Consider the following 18784-nt stretch of genomic DNA (forward strand, 5'->3'; position numbering starts at 1 on the left):
CTGTAAAAAGTAGTGTTGCACCGATACTATTTTTTGACCTCCCATACCAATAACTGGCTGTGTGGTATCAGGCAATGCTGATACTGAACCGATACCATGTTTAAAAAAATATATATTGCGGAAAACACTCAGGTTACTTGAAGTTCTGCTCTGAGACCCCCAATTTGGCCAGCTTTCAAAATTGTCCCATATGAACGTGTGATAAATCATTGGAAAGCTTAAAATCTCAATTTTCTGGGGGAAGAAACATTTTGAACAGGAGGGCATTTAAAAAGATTTTTTATTTTTTATTTTTATAACAGCGAAACCCCATCTGGAGGTGAGAGCATGAAAGAGCAGAATTAAAGACGCCATGACTTTAATGAGATATTATCTTGTACTTACCTTATTTCGATCCAAAACCTCCATGTAGCAAGAATCCAGTGACGTGCGGTCAGGGGAGCCTCACCTGTCATCATGACAAAAAAATAATTATAGCATCAAATTTATATTAATATTTGTCCATTGCTCTTTGTGTATGACTCATTTCAAACATTTTTTATAGTCAAAATCGCTGAATTTGCCCATTTCCTGTTCAAATAACGAAATGAAACGAGAGGTGCGGCAGCAACGAGTAAAGCCTCACCTCTGATTGCGCAATCCATAACAAACTGGGTTGATACATGGAATTGGAGCGTGCTGGTTGCCGTACATCTGCATGTCACCATTATAATGTTTCCAGATACGTTTATTTGACCTGATTTTCCACAGTCTGGCTAATGTCTTTAACCCTGAAAGTTTAATGTTTGCTAGCGACATATTTAGTTTTGCTGATGGGAAATAAAACCGCAGTGAAAAGGCACAGGCTGCGGCAGATAGTACTCTGCCGCACTGAAAGGGGGCGTACGTGAAACTGGACTTTCCGTCAAAAGTGGACGCGATTAACGACACCGGAGCTAAAAGGTTTGCTTCAAACTACGGGACAGAAGATAACTCGCGCTTTTCAAACGGACTGGTACACCCGAAAAGACTGGCTATGTGGCTGTCCTTCGAAAAAATCGGCTTTGCTGCTTTCCCTGCCTTTTTTTCTCAACTTGTGCCAATTTCTGGACTAACACGAGATATTGTGACATTAAAAAACTACCACGAAGCTACACGAGAGCTCGACCACTCACATTCAAAGCCTGATTGCTTTAAAAACTTTTGGAAGCTCAAGGATCGATTTGGCTTTGACGAACAGCGGAAGCTCAACGGTAGCATCAAGAACGCTAAGGTAAAGAGTTTGAAAGACCTCATTAATGCAACCTGCATCCTAGCTAAACAGGAGTTAACATTTCGTGGTAACGATGAGCGAGTAAGCTCTTCTAAACGTGGCATATATGTAGAACGATTACATGGTTTTGCTAAGAAAGATGAAAGGTTAGCTAGACATTTGGACACATCCACTGTGTCTTCTGGCTTGTCAAATAGAACACAGCGATCTAATTGAAGCAATCCTCTCCATTGAGGCGGAGAGATTTTTTTTAAGGTAAAGGAAAATAAGGAGGACTTTTACAAAAAGGGCGTAGGTTTGCATAGGGACGGTAGGGACATAACACTACCAACTTTTCAGGATGCTAAAATTGTCCCCACAAACGTTTAAGCAGCCTTACCTTTTTTGCATGATATAATGTTCAGTTATATAGAGAATTTAGATCTTTCAATAGTTCCATATGTTGTAAGGATAGAATTGACCCTACCATTAGTAAGTGAATTATTTTCATTATGTTTATGCTAATAAAAACCAGACATTTATTCAGGAAGTTTTCAAAATGTTTCTTTAGTATTTTTTGAAAACAAAGGTTTGAATCGAACAGTGTATCATCTGAACCAATGCACATAAAAGTTATTATCAGTAGATAAGGATTTATTTTGCATCGATCATTTTGCCTATTAATTAACTAGGTTCATATACATGAGAAATGTGGCCCTTTGACCCCTTCATCCAATCTGTTTGGTCTTATTAATGTCCCGTCCCCAGCAAAAAGTGTACCTACATGCAGGTTATGCTGTTATATCGTCCCTACGAATGTTGAGACCAAACCTATGCTCTTCCAAAGTAACGGCGGTTGTTGTGGTGAAGGACAGGCGCAAGACCACAAACAGTTTTCATTTCAATCTTCTAAAAACAATTTTAAAAAAAGAGCTTAGACTAAGAAAAATACAATAGAATATTTAAAAACTAAATTTTGGCCTTAAATAAAATATTGTTTTTCTTTTCACACTTTTTGTTTAGCAATCTGTAATAAATTGATTAAAGTATCAGAATTACAAGTTTTAAAAACAACTGAATATTTCACTAAAGGTCAGAATAAGATTCTGTGGTTTTGTACACCACTCTTTACTCTCATTTATGTTGCATGAATTATCGCAAATGCATGTTATTTTCTTACTTTTACGTATCGATAATATGTACCGTGTGTGCGCGTTTTGTAAAGAATGCTGATGAGATATGAAATAACCAGTAGCCAATTGAATAAGCTACCCTTTTTGGTTTATATATTTGGAAATCTGACACTAAAGGAGTCAGTGCCTCACCAACCATGAACCTCACCGCACGTCACTGCAAGAATCACCGAGTGTCAAGACACAGCTGTGAAAGGCCAAAGCCGGATTTTTGGGGGATTTTATGGGTGAAACATGGTAATATAACAAGGGTCGCGATGCAGAAATCGCAGACATCAAGGAGTGGTCGAAATGTTCTTTTTTTTTTTTTTTTTTTTTTCAATTTTTCTTTGTATGGATAGATTATTTATCATCTAAAATATTGGGGAAAATGCGACAGTAATGAGGAAAATACAATTAAGCGATAGTTATGAGGTAGATATCCGTGACTTTTTTTACAGACGTTAATTTTTTCATTGTGACGGAATATGTTTAAAAGTTTAAAACATGCGAGTGAATAACTTTTTAAAGTTGTTTTTTTTAAACATCAATTAATGATTCTAAGCTAAAATGACAGACCTCATAATTAATAAATATAATTAATTACCTTCGTTTTATGGCTGGGTTGAAACAAAAAATGGTTGCGTGACGTCCGCAAACGGGGGTTTCCAGGGTAAAACAGACCAATTACAAATAGTTCGGTGTCTTAATGCGCCATGAATCTGCTATGGCAGCATATAGACATATTGTTCTAACAAACACAGAAGTTATTTTGGCTTAAAATACCGCAGTTTATTTTAAACAGTAGTGCAAGAGCAGAAACTGCTTTTTTAGTCGTCTGTTTTCCGCTATATACAGTATATATTCTTTTAATAGTGAATTATTACAAACTCATTTTAATGTAAAGTAATTGCTATTATAGACAGCCGATATTATGTCATTTTTTTTTTAATTTGACGTTTTTTTATTGAGATAATCTTACAAGAACGGACTTTAATCTAGATTCAATTATTATCTCACTTTGAACTCTCGACCATGATGATGTCATCACTGAACTAAAAGATATCAATTCGACACTGTGATGTTTTCAAGTACTTTATTGGGCTTTTTGTCTTATGGAATGTTCCACAACAGCTAACTTGCTAATAGCATGCTAACAATGAACTCATTGGCTGCGACTGGCACTGACGGCTGTACCAGCGTTGCTCTGAAAAAGCTGTTTTTAAAAAGAGTACACTGTAATTTTTGTCAAATGAACACTTACAACACTCAAACTGTGGAAAGACATTAATAACCTTCCCACTGTTCTAACGGCTTTAGCATTTTTCACACGTTCACTCGCTGACTACCACTGACGACGTTAGACGTCCAATCCGTTTGGACTGATAGGGTTCGCCCCTCCCAGTACAAACGGATGTCAATTCCACTAAAACATAACCAATGCTGACCATCCCAGTCCAATGTCAGGTGCTAGTTAGCTACTAGGGTGGCTAATCCATCCTCCCAGCACTCTCTCATTTTTCTTTTGGCGCCATGTCATCGCCGCCCGACACGTTTCCTTCCTCCTCATCGTCGTCTGCGATCATTCCTCGAAGGTACGATCGCTTAAACTCCTGGAACACCATCTCCTCCTCCATTTCGCTTGACACGGACGCAAAAACACAAAACATCACGTTAGCGAAAATAGCTAAGTAGCCACCTTAGCTAGGGTTGCCAACTGTCCCTTGAAAAACGGAATCGTCCCGTATTCAGAAACAAAAGTACACGTTCCTTATTTAGCTTTGACCTGCATTATCATAAAACTCGAAAATAGTGTTTTATAGGAATGTGACAAAATATCAAACTAGAGATATATCGTGATACTTTGGATCCCAAAAGATTACCGATATGCTCCTGCCAAGAATCGACATATCGTTGGGGCGCTTACAGGTCACTTTTTGTTCATTTATGGGCATTTACAGGTCACGTTCTGTTGAGTTTGAGTCATTTTTGGGGAGATTCTTGGGTCACTTCCTGTTCTGTAACCCAAAGTAAACCGGAGGGGACCCATAAATGCCCCAAAATCAAAGGTAAGGGACCCATAAATGCCCCAAAATCAATACGAATTGACCAAAAATCAACAGCAAATGGCCTGAAATATGCCCAAATCAAACTCATTGGTTGCCATTGACCGCCATAGATGTCCAATTTGTTTGAGGTGGGAGGGATGCCAGCTCAAACGGATTGGACGTCTAGTGATAAACTCATTCCAATTCACAGCAGGAGGATGAAAATAGCATGTTTTTCTGTTTATTAGTTGTTTTGTGGAATATTCGAAATTTTTTTCCTGACCAATGTATCGATAATAGTCGTATCGCCATAACGTGAAATCATCTTTATTGTGAGCTTTGTATAGCAAATCGTATCGTATCAAGAGGTTCCCACCCCTAGTGTCTTATTTGTAGAACATACGAGTATTGAAATGGTGCTTTACAAGAATATGCAGGGAAATACACACTCTCCTCCTCTCCTGCTTTTTGACCAATTAGCTGATGAAACAATATGAAACCCCACTCATCTCATTGGTCGAGGTACTGTCCCTAACAGAAGGCAAAATAAGAGTGTGGGAGATAAGTGGTTTCAATGAAGCGCGAGTAAAAAGCATATTTAAAATGATTATCATTTGTTTTCTTGTTCTTCTCTGTGTACTTTATTTCCACCAATTGTATCATTATTTTTGTGTTCTGTTTATTTCTTTCGTATTCCTATGGAGTAAGATAGATGTCAGAAAGATTCCCAGATAGCAGACCGACATTGAATAAACGTTGATTTTTCCATCAAAATCATCAGTATGGTTGACATCGAAATTTCAAGTGATGTTGAAATAGCGTTGTTCTATGGTATGTCAGGCGATGGTTGGATTAACATTGTTTTATATTTGATGAACTAATGTTGACAAACAGTTGGTTTATGATTGACCGGGAAATATGATTGAAAAGTCATTGAATTACGGATGAGCGGGCGTTTTGGTCGAAAACAACATTGATTCAGCGTTGTTCCAATATCATTGATAGTCGAAATGACGTTTAGGTGTTGTAAGGATTTCAACGTTGAAACAACATTAATTGAGGGTGCAAAATTGACGTTTCATTCATTGATATAACATCGACAGCGGAATGTTGAGATCTTTTCAACGTCAGTCTGCTATCTGGGTTCGTACTCGTATTTACGCATTCGTGTTCGTATATAAAAGATTTGTTCTCATATTTACGCGTTCGTGTTCGTATTTAGGCATTTGTATCTGTGACTACAAAATTCTGATGTCGGATTTTTTTTTGTGGGTGTGTGAATACAACTCTTTTCGACCACGACGAATCTTGTCTGTGGACGAATTCAGTTTCACGGGTACGACCCAAAAGAGTTTAAATTGGGAAAACAAATCTATCCTCGAATCCTTTAACAGCGCATGCACTAAAACAAAAACAGTCGCAGTCTACGTGAGTAACTGTAAATCCATTAACTGTGCATCTTTTAATAAAGTACAATTACAAGAAGAAAAAAAATATTGGACAAACACTTTATTGACTTTACCAGTGATTGCTGATACTTATTGTTTTTCCATGTGCTTAGATCACTCAAGTATGTACCTAATTAATTCAGGTTTGAGTAAATTTTATGTTACAGTTTCAATTTTTAAAAAATCACTTCACATAAAAAAAAATAATAATAAAGGCTGATGGTTATCGACCGGCCGGCTCGACTAATAAGGTGTCCCATATTTTGTTTTCAGCGAGTTGGCAACCCTTAGCCCAAATTAGAATTAAACGCTTGTTACCTTTCCTTGACTGTTGGCAAGAAGAAGAAGGAAAATAAGTGTATGAGATATTTGTGATGTTTGTAGGTATATTTTTAAGAAGATAATGAAGAACATCACCTGTGTCGGGTTTGGGGTGCATCAGTTTGAAAGGAAGCTCCAGCGAGACCTCACTGGCACACAAACAACTGATCAATACAGTGGTACCTCAATATATGAAATGAATTTGTTTGTATCATGATTTTTCATATAATGAATCACATTTTACATGTAAATCGCTTAATTCATTCCAAGCTCTACTCAAACACCACATTAAATTTGCTCGCATGTCCTGCGATTGCCTGTCTTCATTTGTAATGATTTGTCACCCCCTAGTGGTGCTCAAGTGTAACTCGTTTGTTAGGTACCACCTCACTCTCCGGATGTTATCACATGACTACTCAAGATCACAGCAGGCATGGAGTACTAAAAGATGAGCTAACTTCAGCAGCCATTGCTTGCTAGTTCATCTCGCTGGTTGTGCCCAGTTATATTCTTCCATAGACTTCATAATATATTGAGGGGACATGGGGTGCGGGGCCGATTAATAGTGGGCCTATCTCCGTCAAAGTTGACCGAGTGGAAACACAGACAAAGAGCTTTTTACGTTGAAAATTCTTGTGAATAAATGCTTAAATCCCTGAATTCTTTATAGATATGAACGTAAAACAGCCTCGAATCTTGGTGAAAAGCAAAAAAAACCAGGCAGTTAGCATTTATTTTAAGTAAATATGATGAATGCGCTGCTAGTCTTTAAGCTACTGTGGCGTTGCCGTATCACCACAAAGCGCTTTTTACGTTGAAAATTCTTGTGAATAAATGCATAAATCCCTGATTTTTAAAAATAAATATGGACGTAAAACAGTCTCGATTCTTTGGTAGAATAGCATAGAACCGGGCAGTTAGCATTTATTTTACGTAAATATGTCGAATGTGCTGCTAGTCTTTAAGCCACTGTTGCGCCGCCTTATCACCACAAAGAGCTTTTAACGTGGAAAATTCTTGTGAATAATTGCTTAAATCACTGAGTTCTTTATAGATATGAACGTAAAACAGTCTCGATTCTTGGTTAAAAGCAAAATAACAGGTTGTTAGCATTTATTTTACGTAAGTATTGCAAATTATGATGCTAATGCCGTAGCAGTTAATTTCTCCAATTGATTTTTTTCACATTTCAAAATGCATGTGTAACCCGAGTCTGTTCTGTGCCGCCCCGCGTTCCGCTCCCACCTCTGACTAGGCTGGGACTCGAACCCGCGCGCCGCGACGATTCTAGTCGGCAGGCAAGCTCGGTAACCACTGCGCCAATAAAGCTCGAGCCAACGGCGCAGCCGTTAGCGACCTTACATGAAGGAATCGGCGGGGAGGTTTCCACGTGCTACAACGGATACACTTTCTGTGTACCCGCTACACTCTACCCCCGAAACCTTCGCTGCCGATCCCGGACGAGCCCCCATTTGTAACCCGAGTCTGTTCTGTGCCGCCCCGCGGTCCGCTCCCACCTCTGACTAGGCTGGGACGCGAACCCGCGCGCCGCGACGATTCTAGTCGGCAGGCAAGCTCGGTAACCACTGCGCCAATAAAGCTCGAGCCAACGGCGCAGCCGTTAGCGACCTTACATGAAGGAATCGGCGGGGAGGTTTCCACGTGCTACAACGGATACACTTTCTGTGTACCCGCTACACTCTCCCCCCGAAACCTTCGCTGCCGATCCCGGACGAGCCCCCATTTGTAACCCGAGTCTGTTCTGTGCCGCCCCGCGGTCCGCTCCCACCTCTGACTAGGCTGGGACGCGAACCCGCGCGCCGCGACGATTCTAGTCGGCAGGCAAGTTCGGTAACCACTGCGCCAATAAAGCTCGAGCCAACGGCGCAGCCGTTAGCGTCCTTACATGAAGGAATCGGCGGGGAGGTTTCCACGTGCTACAACGGATACACGTTCTGTGTACCCGTTACACTCTCCCCCCGAAACCTTCGCTGCCGATCCCGGACGAGCCCCCATTTGTAACCCGAGTCTGTTCTGTGCCGCCCCGCGTTCCGCTCCCACCTCTGACTAGGCTGGGACGCGAACCCGCGCGCCGCGACGATTCTAGTCGGCAGGCAAGCTCGGTAACCACTGCGCCAATAAAGCTCGAGCCAACGGCGCAGCCGTTAGCGACCTTACATGAAGGAATCGGCGGGGAGGTTTCCACGTGCTACAACGGATACACTTTCTGTGTACCCGCTACGTGGTTACTGAGCTTGCCTGCCGACTAGAATCGTCGCGGCGCGCGGGTTCGCGTCCCAGCCTAGTCAGAGGTGGGAGCGGAACGCGGGGCGGCACAGAACAGACTCGGGTTACAAATGGGGGCTCGTCCGGGATCGGCAGCGAAGGTTTCGGGGGGAGAGTGTAACCGCTCCCACCTCTGACTAGGCTGGGACGCGAACCCGCGCGCCGCGACGATTCTAGTCGGCAGGCAAGCTCGGTAACCACTGCGCCAATAAAGCTCGAGCCAACGGCGCAGCCGTTAGCGACCTTACATGAAGGAATCGGCGGGGAGGTTTCCACGTGCTACAACGGATACACTTTCTGTGTACCCGCTACGTGGTTACCGAGCTTGCCTGCCGACTAGAATCGTCGCGGCGCGCGGGTTCGCGTCCCAGCCTAGTCAGAGGTGGGAGCGGAACGCGGGGCGGCACAGAACAGACTCGGGTTACAAATGGGGGCTCGTCCGGGATCGGCAGCGAAGGTTTCGGGGGGAGAGTGTAACGGGTACACAGAAAGTGTATCCGTTGTAGCACGTGGAAACCTCCCCGCCGATTCCTTCATGTAAGGACGCTAACGGCTGCGCCGTTGGCTCGAGCTTTATTGGCGCAGTGGTTACCGAGCTTGCCTGCCGACTAGAATCGTCGCGGCGCGCGGGTTCGCGTCCCAGCCTAGTCAGAGGTGGGAGCGGACCGCGGGGCGGCACAGAACAGACTCGGGTTATAAATTCGCGTCCCAGCCTAGTCAGAGGTGGGAGCGGAACGCGGGGCGGCACAGAACAGACTCGGGTTACAAATGGGGGCTCGTCCGGGATCGGCAGCGAAGGTTTCGGGGGGAGAGTGTAACGGGTACACAGAAAGTGTATCCGTTGTAGCACGTGGAAACCTCCCTGCCGATTCCTTCATGTAAGGTCGCTAACGGCTGCGCCGTTGGCTCGAGCTTTATTGGCGCAGTGGTTACCGAGCTTGCCTGCCGACTAGAATTGTCGCGGCGCGCGGGTTCGCGTCCCAGCCTAGTCAGAGGTGGGAGCGGAACGCGGGGCGGCACAGAACAGACTCGGGTTACAAATGGCTCGTCCGGGATCGGCAGCGAAGGTTTCGGGGGGAGAGTGTAACGGGTACACAGAAAGTGTATCCGTTGTAGCACGTGGAAACCTCCCCGCCGATTCCTTCATGTAAGTACGCTAGCGGCTGCGCCGTAGGCTCGAGCTTTATTGGCGCAGTGGTTACCGAGCTTGCCTGCCGACTAGAATCGTCGCGGCGCGCGGGTTCGCGTCCCAGCCTAGTCAGAGGTGGGAGCGGACCGCGGGGCGGCACAGAACAGACTCGGGTTACAAATGGGGGCTCGTCCGGGATCGGCAGCGAAGGTTTCGGGGGGAGAGTGTAACGGGTACACAGAAAGTGTATCCGTTGTAGCATGTGGAAACCTCCCCGCCGATTCCTTCATGTAAGGTCGCTAACGGCTGCGTCGTTGGCTCGAGCTTTATTGGCGCAGTGGTTACCGAGCTTGCCTGCCGACTAGAATCGTCGCGGCGCGCGGGTTCGCGTCCCAGCCTAGTCAGAGGTGGGAGCGGAACGCGGGGCGGCACAGAACAGACTCGGGTTACACATGCATGGTACGAAAAATATAATAATTACCTTGAATCCTCGAACAAATCACTCCTGAGACAATCCTTCCTGTTTGTATGCAGTACAGCATTTGTACTTTTTCAACCTAAATCCAGCGTTGGATCGCTGCATGTGTTTGAGAATAATAAGTGGATTGTGGGATGGCCCCCTACTTAAAGGCGTGGCGCAATGGGTCCCGTCAATATTATTATGAAGTCTATGATTCTTCTTTTGTTTCATACATTAGCATTAGTAAAATGAATTTTTTGTGTACCGAAGGTTTCGGATCTCCAGGGACCTCTACATTTCTAAATGAATACATATGGGACCTGATTAAGCATTCCTAGTTAAGGAAATAAAAATGTTAAAAAAAAAAAAAAAAATTTAATTAAAAAATAAAAAATACAGTATTTTATTTAAAAATGTTAAGATATATGCATGTATACATGTACAAATCATTGTGTTCTTTTATTTATACAGAATATCTCATTTATTTCATAATTATTACATTTGCAGTGCTTACAAAACATTTGTTATAATATCTAATTCTAATGCTGCTAAATCTGAATAAATACATTGAACAGACCAAAATGTTTTCAATGTTAAAAAACTCCGCCTGTAATTCACAGATTTTAAATTTTCGCAGGAGGTTTGGAGGGTCGGTCCCAATCAACCGCAAAAAAAAAAAAGAGTAGTTTCAAGTCAACCAATTTCACTTGAATTTTCATTTTTTTGTGGAAAACTATCGAAAAACAAAAATAAAAAGAAATAATGGTTAAAACTTAATATTTAAACTCTTACATATGTGCTTTGAGGATATTTTACTTTTGCCAATTTGTAGTGTTTTTTCTTTATTTTGCCAGATTTTTAAAAATTATTATTTTTATTACTTTGTGACTTTGTTATGTGTTAGTCTGGTTGCTGTCCCCTACAGGAAAATTACAACAAAATAGACAGTTTCTTCTTTTGACTTGAGCCTGGTTGTAAATTCTAGGACCACAGCGGCTGAAAGAAAGACAGTTTTGGTTGTGTTTTTTTGAACAGAAGACAAAACCTGCATATGCCACAAAGTACCTAACACTGGTTTCTTTTCCTTTTTTTTCCTTTTTTTAATTTTTTTTTTTATTTAGGATATCTGATCTGTTATCCTCTTTTGAAACCTTAACTCTTTTTGATTGATCACTGACTTGAAATTTGATAACATTAAATTTGAAACATTAACCAGTGTAAGTGTGTTGGTGACATTACGCACCTTGAGCTCATCATGCTGTAAGCGTCGGCAGCAATGTCCAAAGAAAACATGATTAGAGATGTAGTATGAAGACAGATAACTTGAAAGACATATTCCATGTACAGATTGATGTATGATTAAAAAGATAATGCAGTAGTTACATTTAAAAATACAATTTTAAACAGTTTTGTATCTTTTAGATTTGAAATAAACGTGCTAAATTCAAGTAGTATGATAAATAATACCATTAAAAATATGTACAATAAAAATTTAATTTGATAATGCATAAAAAATATAAATAAATGTATACTTTTTTCACAAAACATTTTAAAACAAAATGAAATAAATAGTGAAACAGTACATGAAACTATTCTAAATAATGAATACATAAAAAAAACAAGATAGAGAATGGAACAATAGATATATAATGAAATAAAAAGGTTGAAAAATTATTTTTAAAATAATAAAATATCTAGAAACCAGAAACCATGTTAAAAATTTACCAAAAAATGTATAAAAGAAAAATATATGAAATAATATAAAATTTAAAACAGAAAAGGTCAAATCAAAATATATGAATTTGCTAAGACACTTGGATGAGCTGATGGGGTCATTAACTGTGAAACTCAGGCAGGATTATTTGGCCAATTATTAATTGGTTGCCATTGATGGCAATGAATGTCCAATCTACACTGCTGGCCAAAAGTATTGGCACCCCTGCAATTCTGTTTGATAATGCTTAATTTCTCCCAGAAAATGATTCCAATTACAAATGCTGTGGTAGTAATATCTTCATTGATTTTGCTTGCAATGAAAAAACACTAAGGAGAATGGAAAAAAAAAAAAAAAAAGAATGATTATCATATTAAACAAAACTCCAAAAATGAGCCCCTCTAAAGTACTGGCACCCTTTGAAAGATCATGTGATGCTTCTTTAATGTGTGTATTTATCAGCACCTTTTACGTACCTGTGCCACATATCAGGTGGTGGCAATAACTAAATCACACATGCAGCCAGTTAAAATGGATTAAAGTTGACTCCACCTCTGTCCTGTGTCCTTGTTTGTACCACATTGAGCATGGAGAAAAGGAAGAAGACCAAAGAACTGTCTAAGGACTTGAGAAGCAAAATTGTGAGGAAGCATGGGCAATCTCAAGGCTACAAGTCCATCTCTAACGACCTGAATGTTCCTGTGTCCACCGTGCGCAGTGTCATCAATAAGTGGCACTGTGGCTAATCCTAGATGCGGACAGTAAAGAAAAATTGACAAGAGATTTCAACGTAAGATTGTGCGGCTGGTGCATAAAGAACCTCGACTAACATCCAAACAAGTTCAAGCTGTCCTGCAGTCCGAGGATACAACAGTGTTAACCCGTACTATCCGTCGATGTCTAAATGAAAAGGGACTCTATGGTAAGATGCCCAGGAAGATCCGACTTCTGACCCAGAGACTTAAAAAAGCCAGACTGGAGTTTGCCAAAACTTACCTGAGAAAGCCAAAAACATTTTGGAAGAATGTTCTCTGGTCAGATGAGACAAAAGTAGAGCTTTTTGGGAAAAGGCATCAACATAGAGTTTACAGGGGGAAAAAAACGAGGCCTTCAAAGAAAAGAACACGGTCCCTGCAGTCAAACATGGCGGAGGTTCCCTGATGTTTTGGGGTTGCTTTGCTGCCTCTGGCCCTGGACTGCTTGACCGTGTGCATGGCATTATGAAGTCTGAAGACTACTAACAAATTTCGCAGCATAATGTAGGGCCCAGTGTGTGAAAGCTGGGTCTCCCTTAGAGGTCATGGGTCTTCCAGCAAGACAATGACCCAAAACACACTTCAGAAAGCACTTGAAAATGGTTTGAGAGAAAGCACTGGAGACTTCCCATAGAACACCTGTGGAGAGATCTGAATTAGTTTGGAGAAGGCACCCTTCAAATCTCAGAGACCTGGAGCAGTTGGTCAAAGAAGAATTGTCTAAAATTCCAACAGAGATTATAAGAAAGTCATTGATGGATACCGGAAGCGATTGTTCGCAGTTATTGTGTCTCAAGGTTTTGCTACTAAGTATTAGGCTGAGGGTGCCAATACTTTTATCCGGCCCAATTTCTGGAGTTTTGTGTAAAATAATAATGATTTTTTTTTTCTTTCTCTTTTGTGTTTTTTTTCATTGCAAGCAAAATATAAGAAGATATTACTACCAAAGCATTTGTAATAGCAATCATTATCAGGAAGAAATTGAGCATTATCTGACAGAATTACAGGCGTGCCAATACTTTTGGCCAGCAGTGTACTTGAACTGAAGGTCAAATGGAATGGACATCTATTCATATCACATTTTCCATTTTGAGTCATTTAAAAAATGTTTTTTTCTCCTTTTTTCTCGTTTTTTACTATTTTGTAAACTACCAACCCTGCGATGATGAGCTTCAGCGTCACCCTGTAGGAGACCAAGATGCCCAGAACCTCTTTCAGGATGCCCGGCTTGATGCTGCAACCAAAACTCATCGTTAGCATCGACATGGGATTCGTTTGTCCCCGCAAAACACGGTCGACCAGCTCACATGCTGGACGATGCCAAGTTGGTGTCTTCATGCTTGAGCTTCCCGTCAAGGGCGATACCTCGCCGCTCCCTGTTGTTGGCCAACAGGGGGAGCAGGAGTATGTCTTTGCGAAGCGAAGTCCCTGCGGGAACTGTATCCCTGAAGGAGAACGACTAGCGTCGGCACTTTTGCGTTTTGTGCGCGTCAAAGCTCGGTCTTAACTCACCCTTCCTCTATGGCGACGCATTTGACGTAGCTGTCGTTGGAGTACAGAACCACCGTGGCAACTTGATCCACTACGGACGACAATGCTGGTGTCAAACTTGTGGTCCGCCAGCCAAATTCATTTTGCGAGAGTGACAGCTCCCACAAGTGAAATTCAATGCGTAACTTTAAGAACCCTAAATTAAGGGATGTCAATTCTTTTTCATATCATGGGCGTCGCCAGACATACCCAGTCTAAATTTCACCGCTGTCAATGGCTGGAAAAGAGTTAAGACGGAAACTACACTGTACCGGAGACGATCACGTTCTTGACATTCCTGCTGGAGTTGTTGACCACTTCCAGGTGCAGCCTCATGGTCTCACCATGGTAAAAAACCTGCAAACAAGGACAAGAAGTCACCTGACGCCAGGTTACCATGGCCAGGCCTCCACCTCTTTGCCCCGCCCCCACCTCTTTATCCAGCCTCGCTGTCACGTGCAGCGGCTTGTCCGATACGGAGAAATCCTGCGAGATTTCCACAGAGGGCGCCGTCGCCCCCTCCTGGCTCTCGGGGGCATACTGCACCTTCCTGATCATCAGCTTGACCGAGCTCCTGGAAGACGACGGGAGTGCATAGAGATGTGGCTGAGCAGCGCTTAGCTGACAGGCGACGTTACCTTTTGTGGACTTTAGAGTCCTGAGCCTCGGCGCTGAATGCTTTCACCTCAAACTCCACCGCGCATTGCTGAGTGGGCAAGACGCAAGAGATTGCGGGATATGGTAAAAACATACTGTAGTTTGTGTGTTACCTTGCCGACATCGTGGGGCGCTGGTTGCATGGCGACCGAACAGGGCAAGTTGTCAGGGAACTGCGATTGGAACAGCATGGAAGACATTAGCCGAAAAGTGTTACAAAACGTAAAATTTACGGGAAACGAGAAGATTAAATTTCTGGAGAAATTGTGTCGATTTTTGTTCACCTTTGGGGTGTTTTCAGGTAACTTACTTGTTAACTCATCGGCAGGCCTCAACGGCGCTAGTCGTCCAATTCCTTTTGACTGGGAGGGTCGTACGAACAAGCGTTTATTTGGCCCGCCCAGTCAAAATGGATTGGATGTTTTGCGCAGCCAATGGCACACCCAATTTTTCCAGAAATTTTCTAGTGTACCGTAATTGCACTTTTTTTTTTTTTCTTTACAGTGCTGTCGTTAGTTTTTCGTTTGGTATGCACCTCAAAAAAGAAGGGGTACGCGTCGTCTCCTAGCTTGCGCAGCAACTTGGCCTGCGTGCGGGTGTGGACACCCTGTTCTCGGTCTTGCAGGGGAGGATACACTTGGCGCGTGGACAGGTACAGCTCGCGGCGGAAGGCAATGCCCATCACATCCATGTCGTCACGGCCATAGCGGAAGGTGCATGACAGCGTCACGAACACTAGAGGGGTGTGACAACGTTTTCACAAGGCCACCAGAGCGCTCGTCGAGGACCAGCCGAGACTCACCTTTCCTCCCCTGCAGGGCCTCGCGGTCGATCACGATGACGCCATCTAGTGGGGCGACAACACGGGATGCATGAGTGTCACCGCCAGTAGGCGGCCGGCGACTAACCAGGCACCTACATGACCTCACCTACTGGATCCACCGAGTCCACGCGGTCCACAAAGTCACGCCTCCCCATGTACACGCCCACCTGGACATCCGTCAATTTACTGTTAACGCAGTGGTTTGCAAACTTTTTAAACCAAGCAACAATCATCTCGGCCAAAATGAACTCTTTGGCTGCAATTCACGGCGACAGACATCCAATCCATTAGGACTGGGAGTGGATGGCATCGACACGATGATGACCAATGTGTTAGGATCATTTATCCTTTCATTCATCCATTAGCTGGACAACTAATTAATTTGTTATTAATTCATAATCCGACCAGTTTTCTCTACATTATTCTTTCTTTCATCAGATGGCCAGCTATCATTAAGTCTTGCATTCGTTATTTGGCCAACTATCATTAAAGTATTCATTCATTCATTGTCTGGCCAACTATGATGAAATTATTCATTCAGTCACAAGATGCCCAACTATTATCAAGTCTTTCATTCATTTGGCCAACTGTCAACAAGTCATTCATTCATTTATCATCTGGCCAACTCTCATCAAATTATTCATTCAGCATCTAGCAAACTCTCTTCAAATTATACATTCATTCATCATCTGGTCAACTATCCTCAAATTATTCATTTATTCATCCATCATCTGGCCAACTATCATCAAGTTATTATTCTTTCATTTATCCATCCAAATTCTGGCCATCATCTGGCCAACTATGATGAAGTCATTCATTCATTGTCTGGCCAACTATTATTAAAATATTAATTCATCCATCATCTGACCAATAATCAACTAGTTATTCATTCATTTATCATCCATCAATCCGTCCGTCCGTCCGTCCGTCTGTCCGTCCATCCATCAACTGACCAGCTATAATCAGTCCATTCGTTCATTCATTCACATCTGTCATTCATTCATTCATTCATTCATTCATTCATTCATTCATTCATTCATTCATCTATCCATCCATCCATCCATCCATCCATCCATCCATTCATTCATCCATCCAGCCATCCATCCATCCAGCCATCCAGCCATCAACTGACCAACTATGAAGTTATTACTCATTCATTCATTCATTCATTCATTCATTCATTCATTCATGCATGCATTCATTCATTCATTCATTCATTCATTCATTCATTCATTCATTCATTCACCATCTGGCCAACTCCCATCAAATTATTCATTAATTTACCATCTGGCCAACTCACTTCAAATTATTCATTCAGCATCTAACCAACTCCAAAAAATTATTAGGGCTGTCAAACGATTGAAACGTTGAATCGAGTTAATCACAGCTTAAAAACTAATTCATTGTAAATAATCGCAATTCAAACCATCTATAAAATATGCCATATTTTTCTGTAAATTATTGTTGGAATGGAAAGATAAGACACAAGACGGATATATACATTCAACATACTGTACATAAGTACTGTATTTGTTTATTATAACAATAAATCAACAAGATGGCATTAACATGATTAACATTCTGTTAAAGCGATCCATGGGTAGAAGGACTTGTAGTTCTTAAAAGATAAATGTTAGTACAAGTTTTATAGATTTTATATTAAAACTCATCTTAATGTTTTCGTTTTAATAAAATTTGTAAAAATTTCAATCAAAAAATAAACTAGTAGCTCGCCATTGTTGACACAATGCTCATGGTGCTGAAACCCATAAAATCAGTCGCACCCAAGCGCCAGCAGAGGGCGACAAAACACTAAAAAAACACAAGTAACAAGTGGACATGACACTGTGCTGTCATTTTAATCTGTTTAAGCGGGACATGTGCGTTAAATGCGTCAAATATTTTAATGTGATCAATTAAAAAAATTAATTACCGCCCGTTAACGCGATAATTTTGACAGCTCTAAAAATTATTCATTCAGTCATTATCATCTGGTCAACTATCCTCAAATTATTCATTTATTAATCCATCATCTGGCCAACTATCATGAAGTTATTATTTATTCATTTATTCATTTATCCATTTAGATTCCAGCCATCGTCTGGCCAACTATGATCAAGTCATTCATTCATCATCTGGTCAACTATCATTAAATTATACATTCCTCCATCATCTGACCAACTATCATCAAGTTATTAATTCATCATCCATCCATCCATCCATCCATCCATCCATCCATCCATCCATCCATCCATCCATCCATCCATCCATCCATCCATCCATCCATCCATCCATCCATCCATCCATCCATCCATCCATCCACCAACTGGTCAGCTATAAACAAGCCATTCATTCATTCACCGGCTGTCAAACAATTATTCATTCATTCATTATCTATTTATCTGCCCAACTATGTAGTCATTCATTCATCATCTAGTCAACTATCATTAAATTATACATTCATCTATCATCTGACCACCTATCATCAAGTTATTCAGTTATTTATCATCCATCCGTCCGCCCGTCCGCCCGTCCGCCCGTCCGCCCGCCCGTCCGTCCGTCCGTCCGTCCGTCCGTCCGTCCGTCCGTCCGTCCGTCCGTCCGTCCGTCCGTCCGTCCGTCCATCCATCCATCCATCAATCCATCCTTCCATCCATCCATCAATCCATCCTTCCATCCAGTCACAAATTCAACCATTCATTGCCCAAGATCCAACAGGATGGCGTGACCTGACCGATTTGTCTTTGCAGATCTTCTTGAAGACCACATTCTTGGGGCTCATGATTCTGGCCAGAAGACAAACAAGAAGCGGTCAACAAAAGTTCTGGGGCCGCCGCCGCGATGACACAGCGATGACATCGACTCACCCGGATGAAGACGGGGACGTCGAAGACAAGGACGACGGAGACAAGGACAATAAAGTGCCACACCGGCACTCTCCATCTCTATATGTGAAGATCACGGGCTTCCCCCCTTCCGACAGCCAATGGGCAGGCACGGCTGTTAAGCATCGCCACGGTGACCGCGCCTGTGTTGACCACGCCCACCACCTCCTCCCTTCAATGAACCATTGAGAGGATTGAAGCGTTCCACAACGTCAGCAGTGCCCATCAGATTAATCTTGTGCTGTGTCTGTGTATTAACTCCTTCACCGCCATTGATGATGATAGACATTTAATCCCTTGGCTCTTAAACACTATATTAAAACTT

The 18784-nt window shown here is 42.2% G+C and overlaps 1 protein-coding gene across 4 annotated transcripts; it reads right to left on the minus strand.

Annotated features, from left to right (window-relative positions):
- Window positions 1–429: 429 nt before the first annotated feature.
- saga (S-antigen; retina and pineal gland (arrestin) a) lies at window positions 430–18569 on the minus strand. 4 transcript variants are annotated; one of them, XM_057858046.1, is made up of 16 exons: window positions 18442–18567; window positions 18309–18360; window positions 15681–15741; window positions 15554–15598; window positions 15287–15486; window positions 14865–14924; window positions 14733–14800; window positions 14527–14668; window positions 14367–14451; window positions 14077–14146; window positions 13872–14009; window positions 13721–13798; window positions 11339–11353; window positions 6317–6384; window positions 6218–6227; window positions 3486–4044 (listed from the first exon to the last, which is right to left on the minus strand). In XM_057858046.1, the coding sequence occupies exons 2-16, from the start codon at window positions 18354–18356 to the stop codon at window positions 3918–3920; spliced, it is 1215 nt and encodes a 404-aa protein (XP_057714029.1). In that variant the 5' UTR covers window positions 18357–18360; window positions 18442–18567; the 3' UTR covers window positions 3486–3917. The 4 variants fall into 4 exon arrangements, with proteins under 4 accessions (XP_057714032.1, XP_057714029.1, XP_057714030.1 ...); XM_057858047.1 differs by having other exon boundaries at window positions 6317–6369; window positions 18442–18566; XM_057858049.1 differs by lacking the exons at window positions 3486–4044; window positions 6218–6227; window positions 6317–6384 and adding an exon at window positions 430–448 and having other exon boundaries at window positions 18442–18566.
- Between the last annotated feature and the right edge of the window lie 215 nt (window positions 18570–18784).

The sequence above is a fragment of the Corythoichthys intestinalis genome, chromosome 14 (genome assembly GCF_030265065.1).
Source record: "Corythoichthys intestinalis isolate RoL2023-P3 chromosome 14, ASM3026506v1, whole genome shotgun sequence".
Taxonomy (NCBI): domain Eukaryota; kingdom Metazoa; phylum Chordata; class Actinopteri; order Syngnathiformes; family Syngnathidae; genus Corythoichthys; species Corythoichthys intestinalis.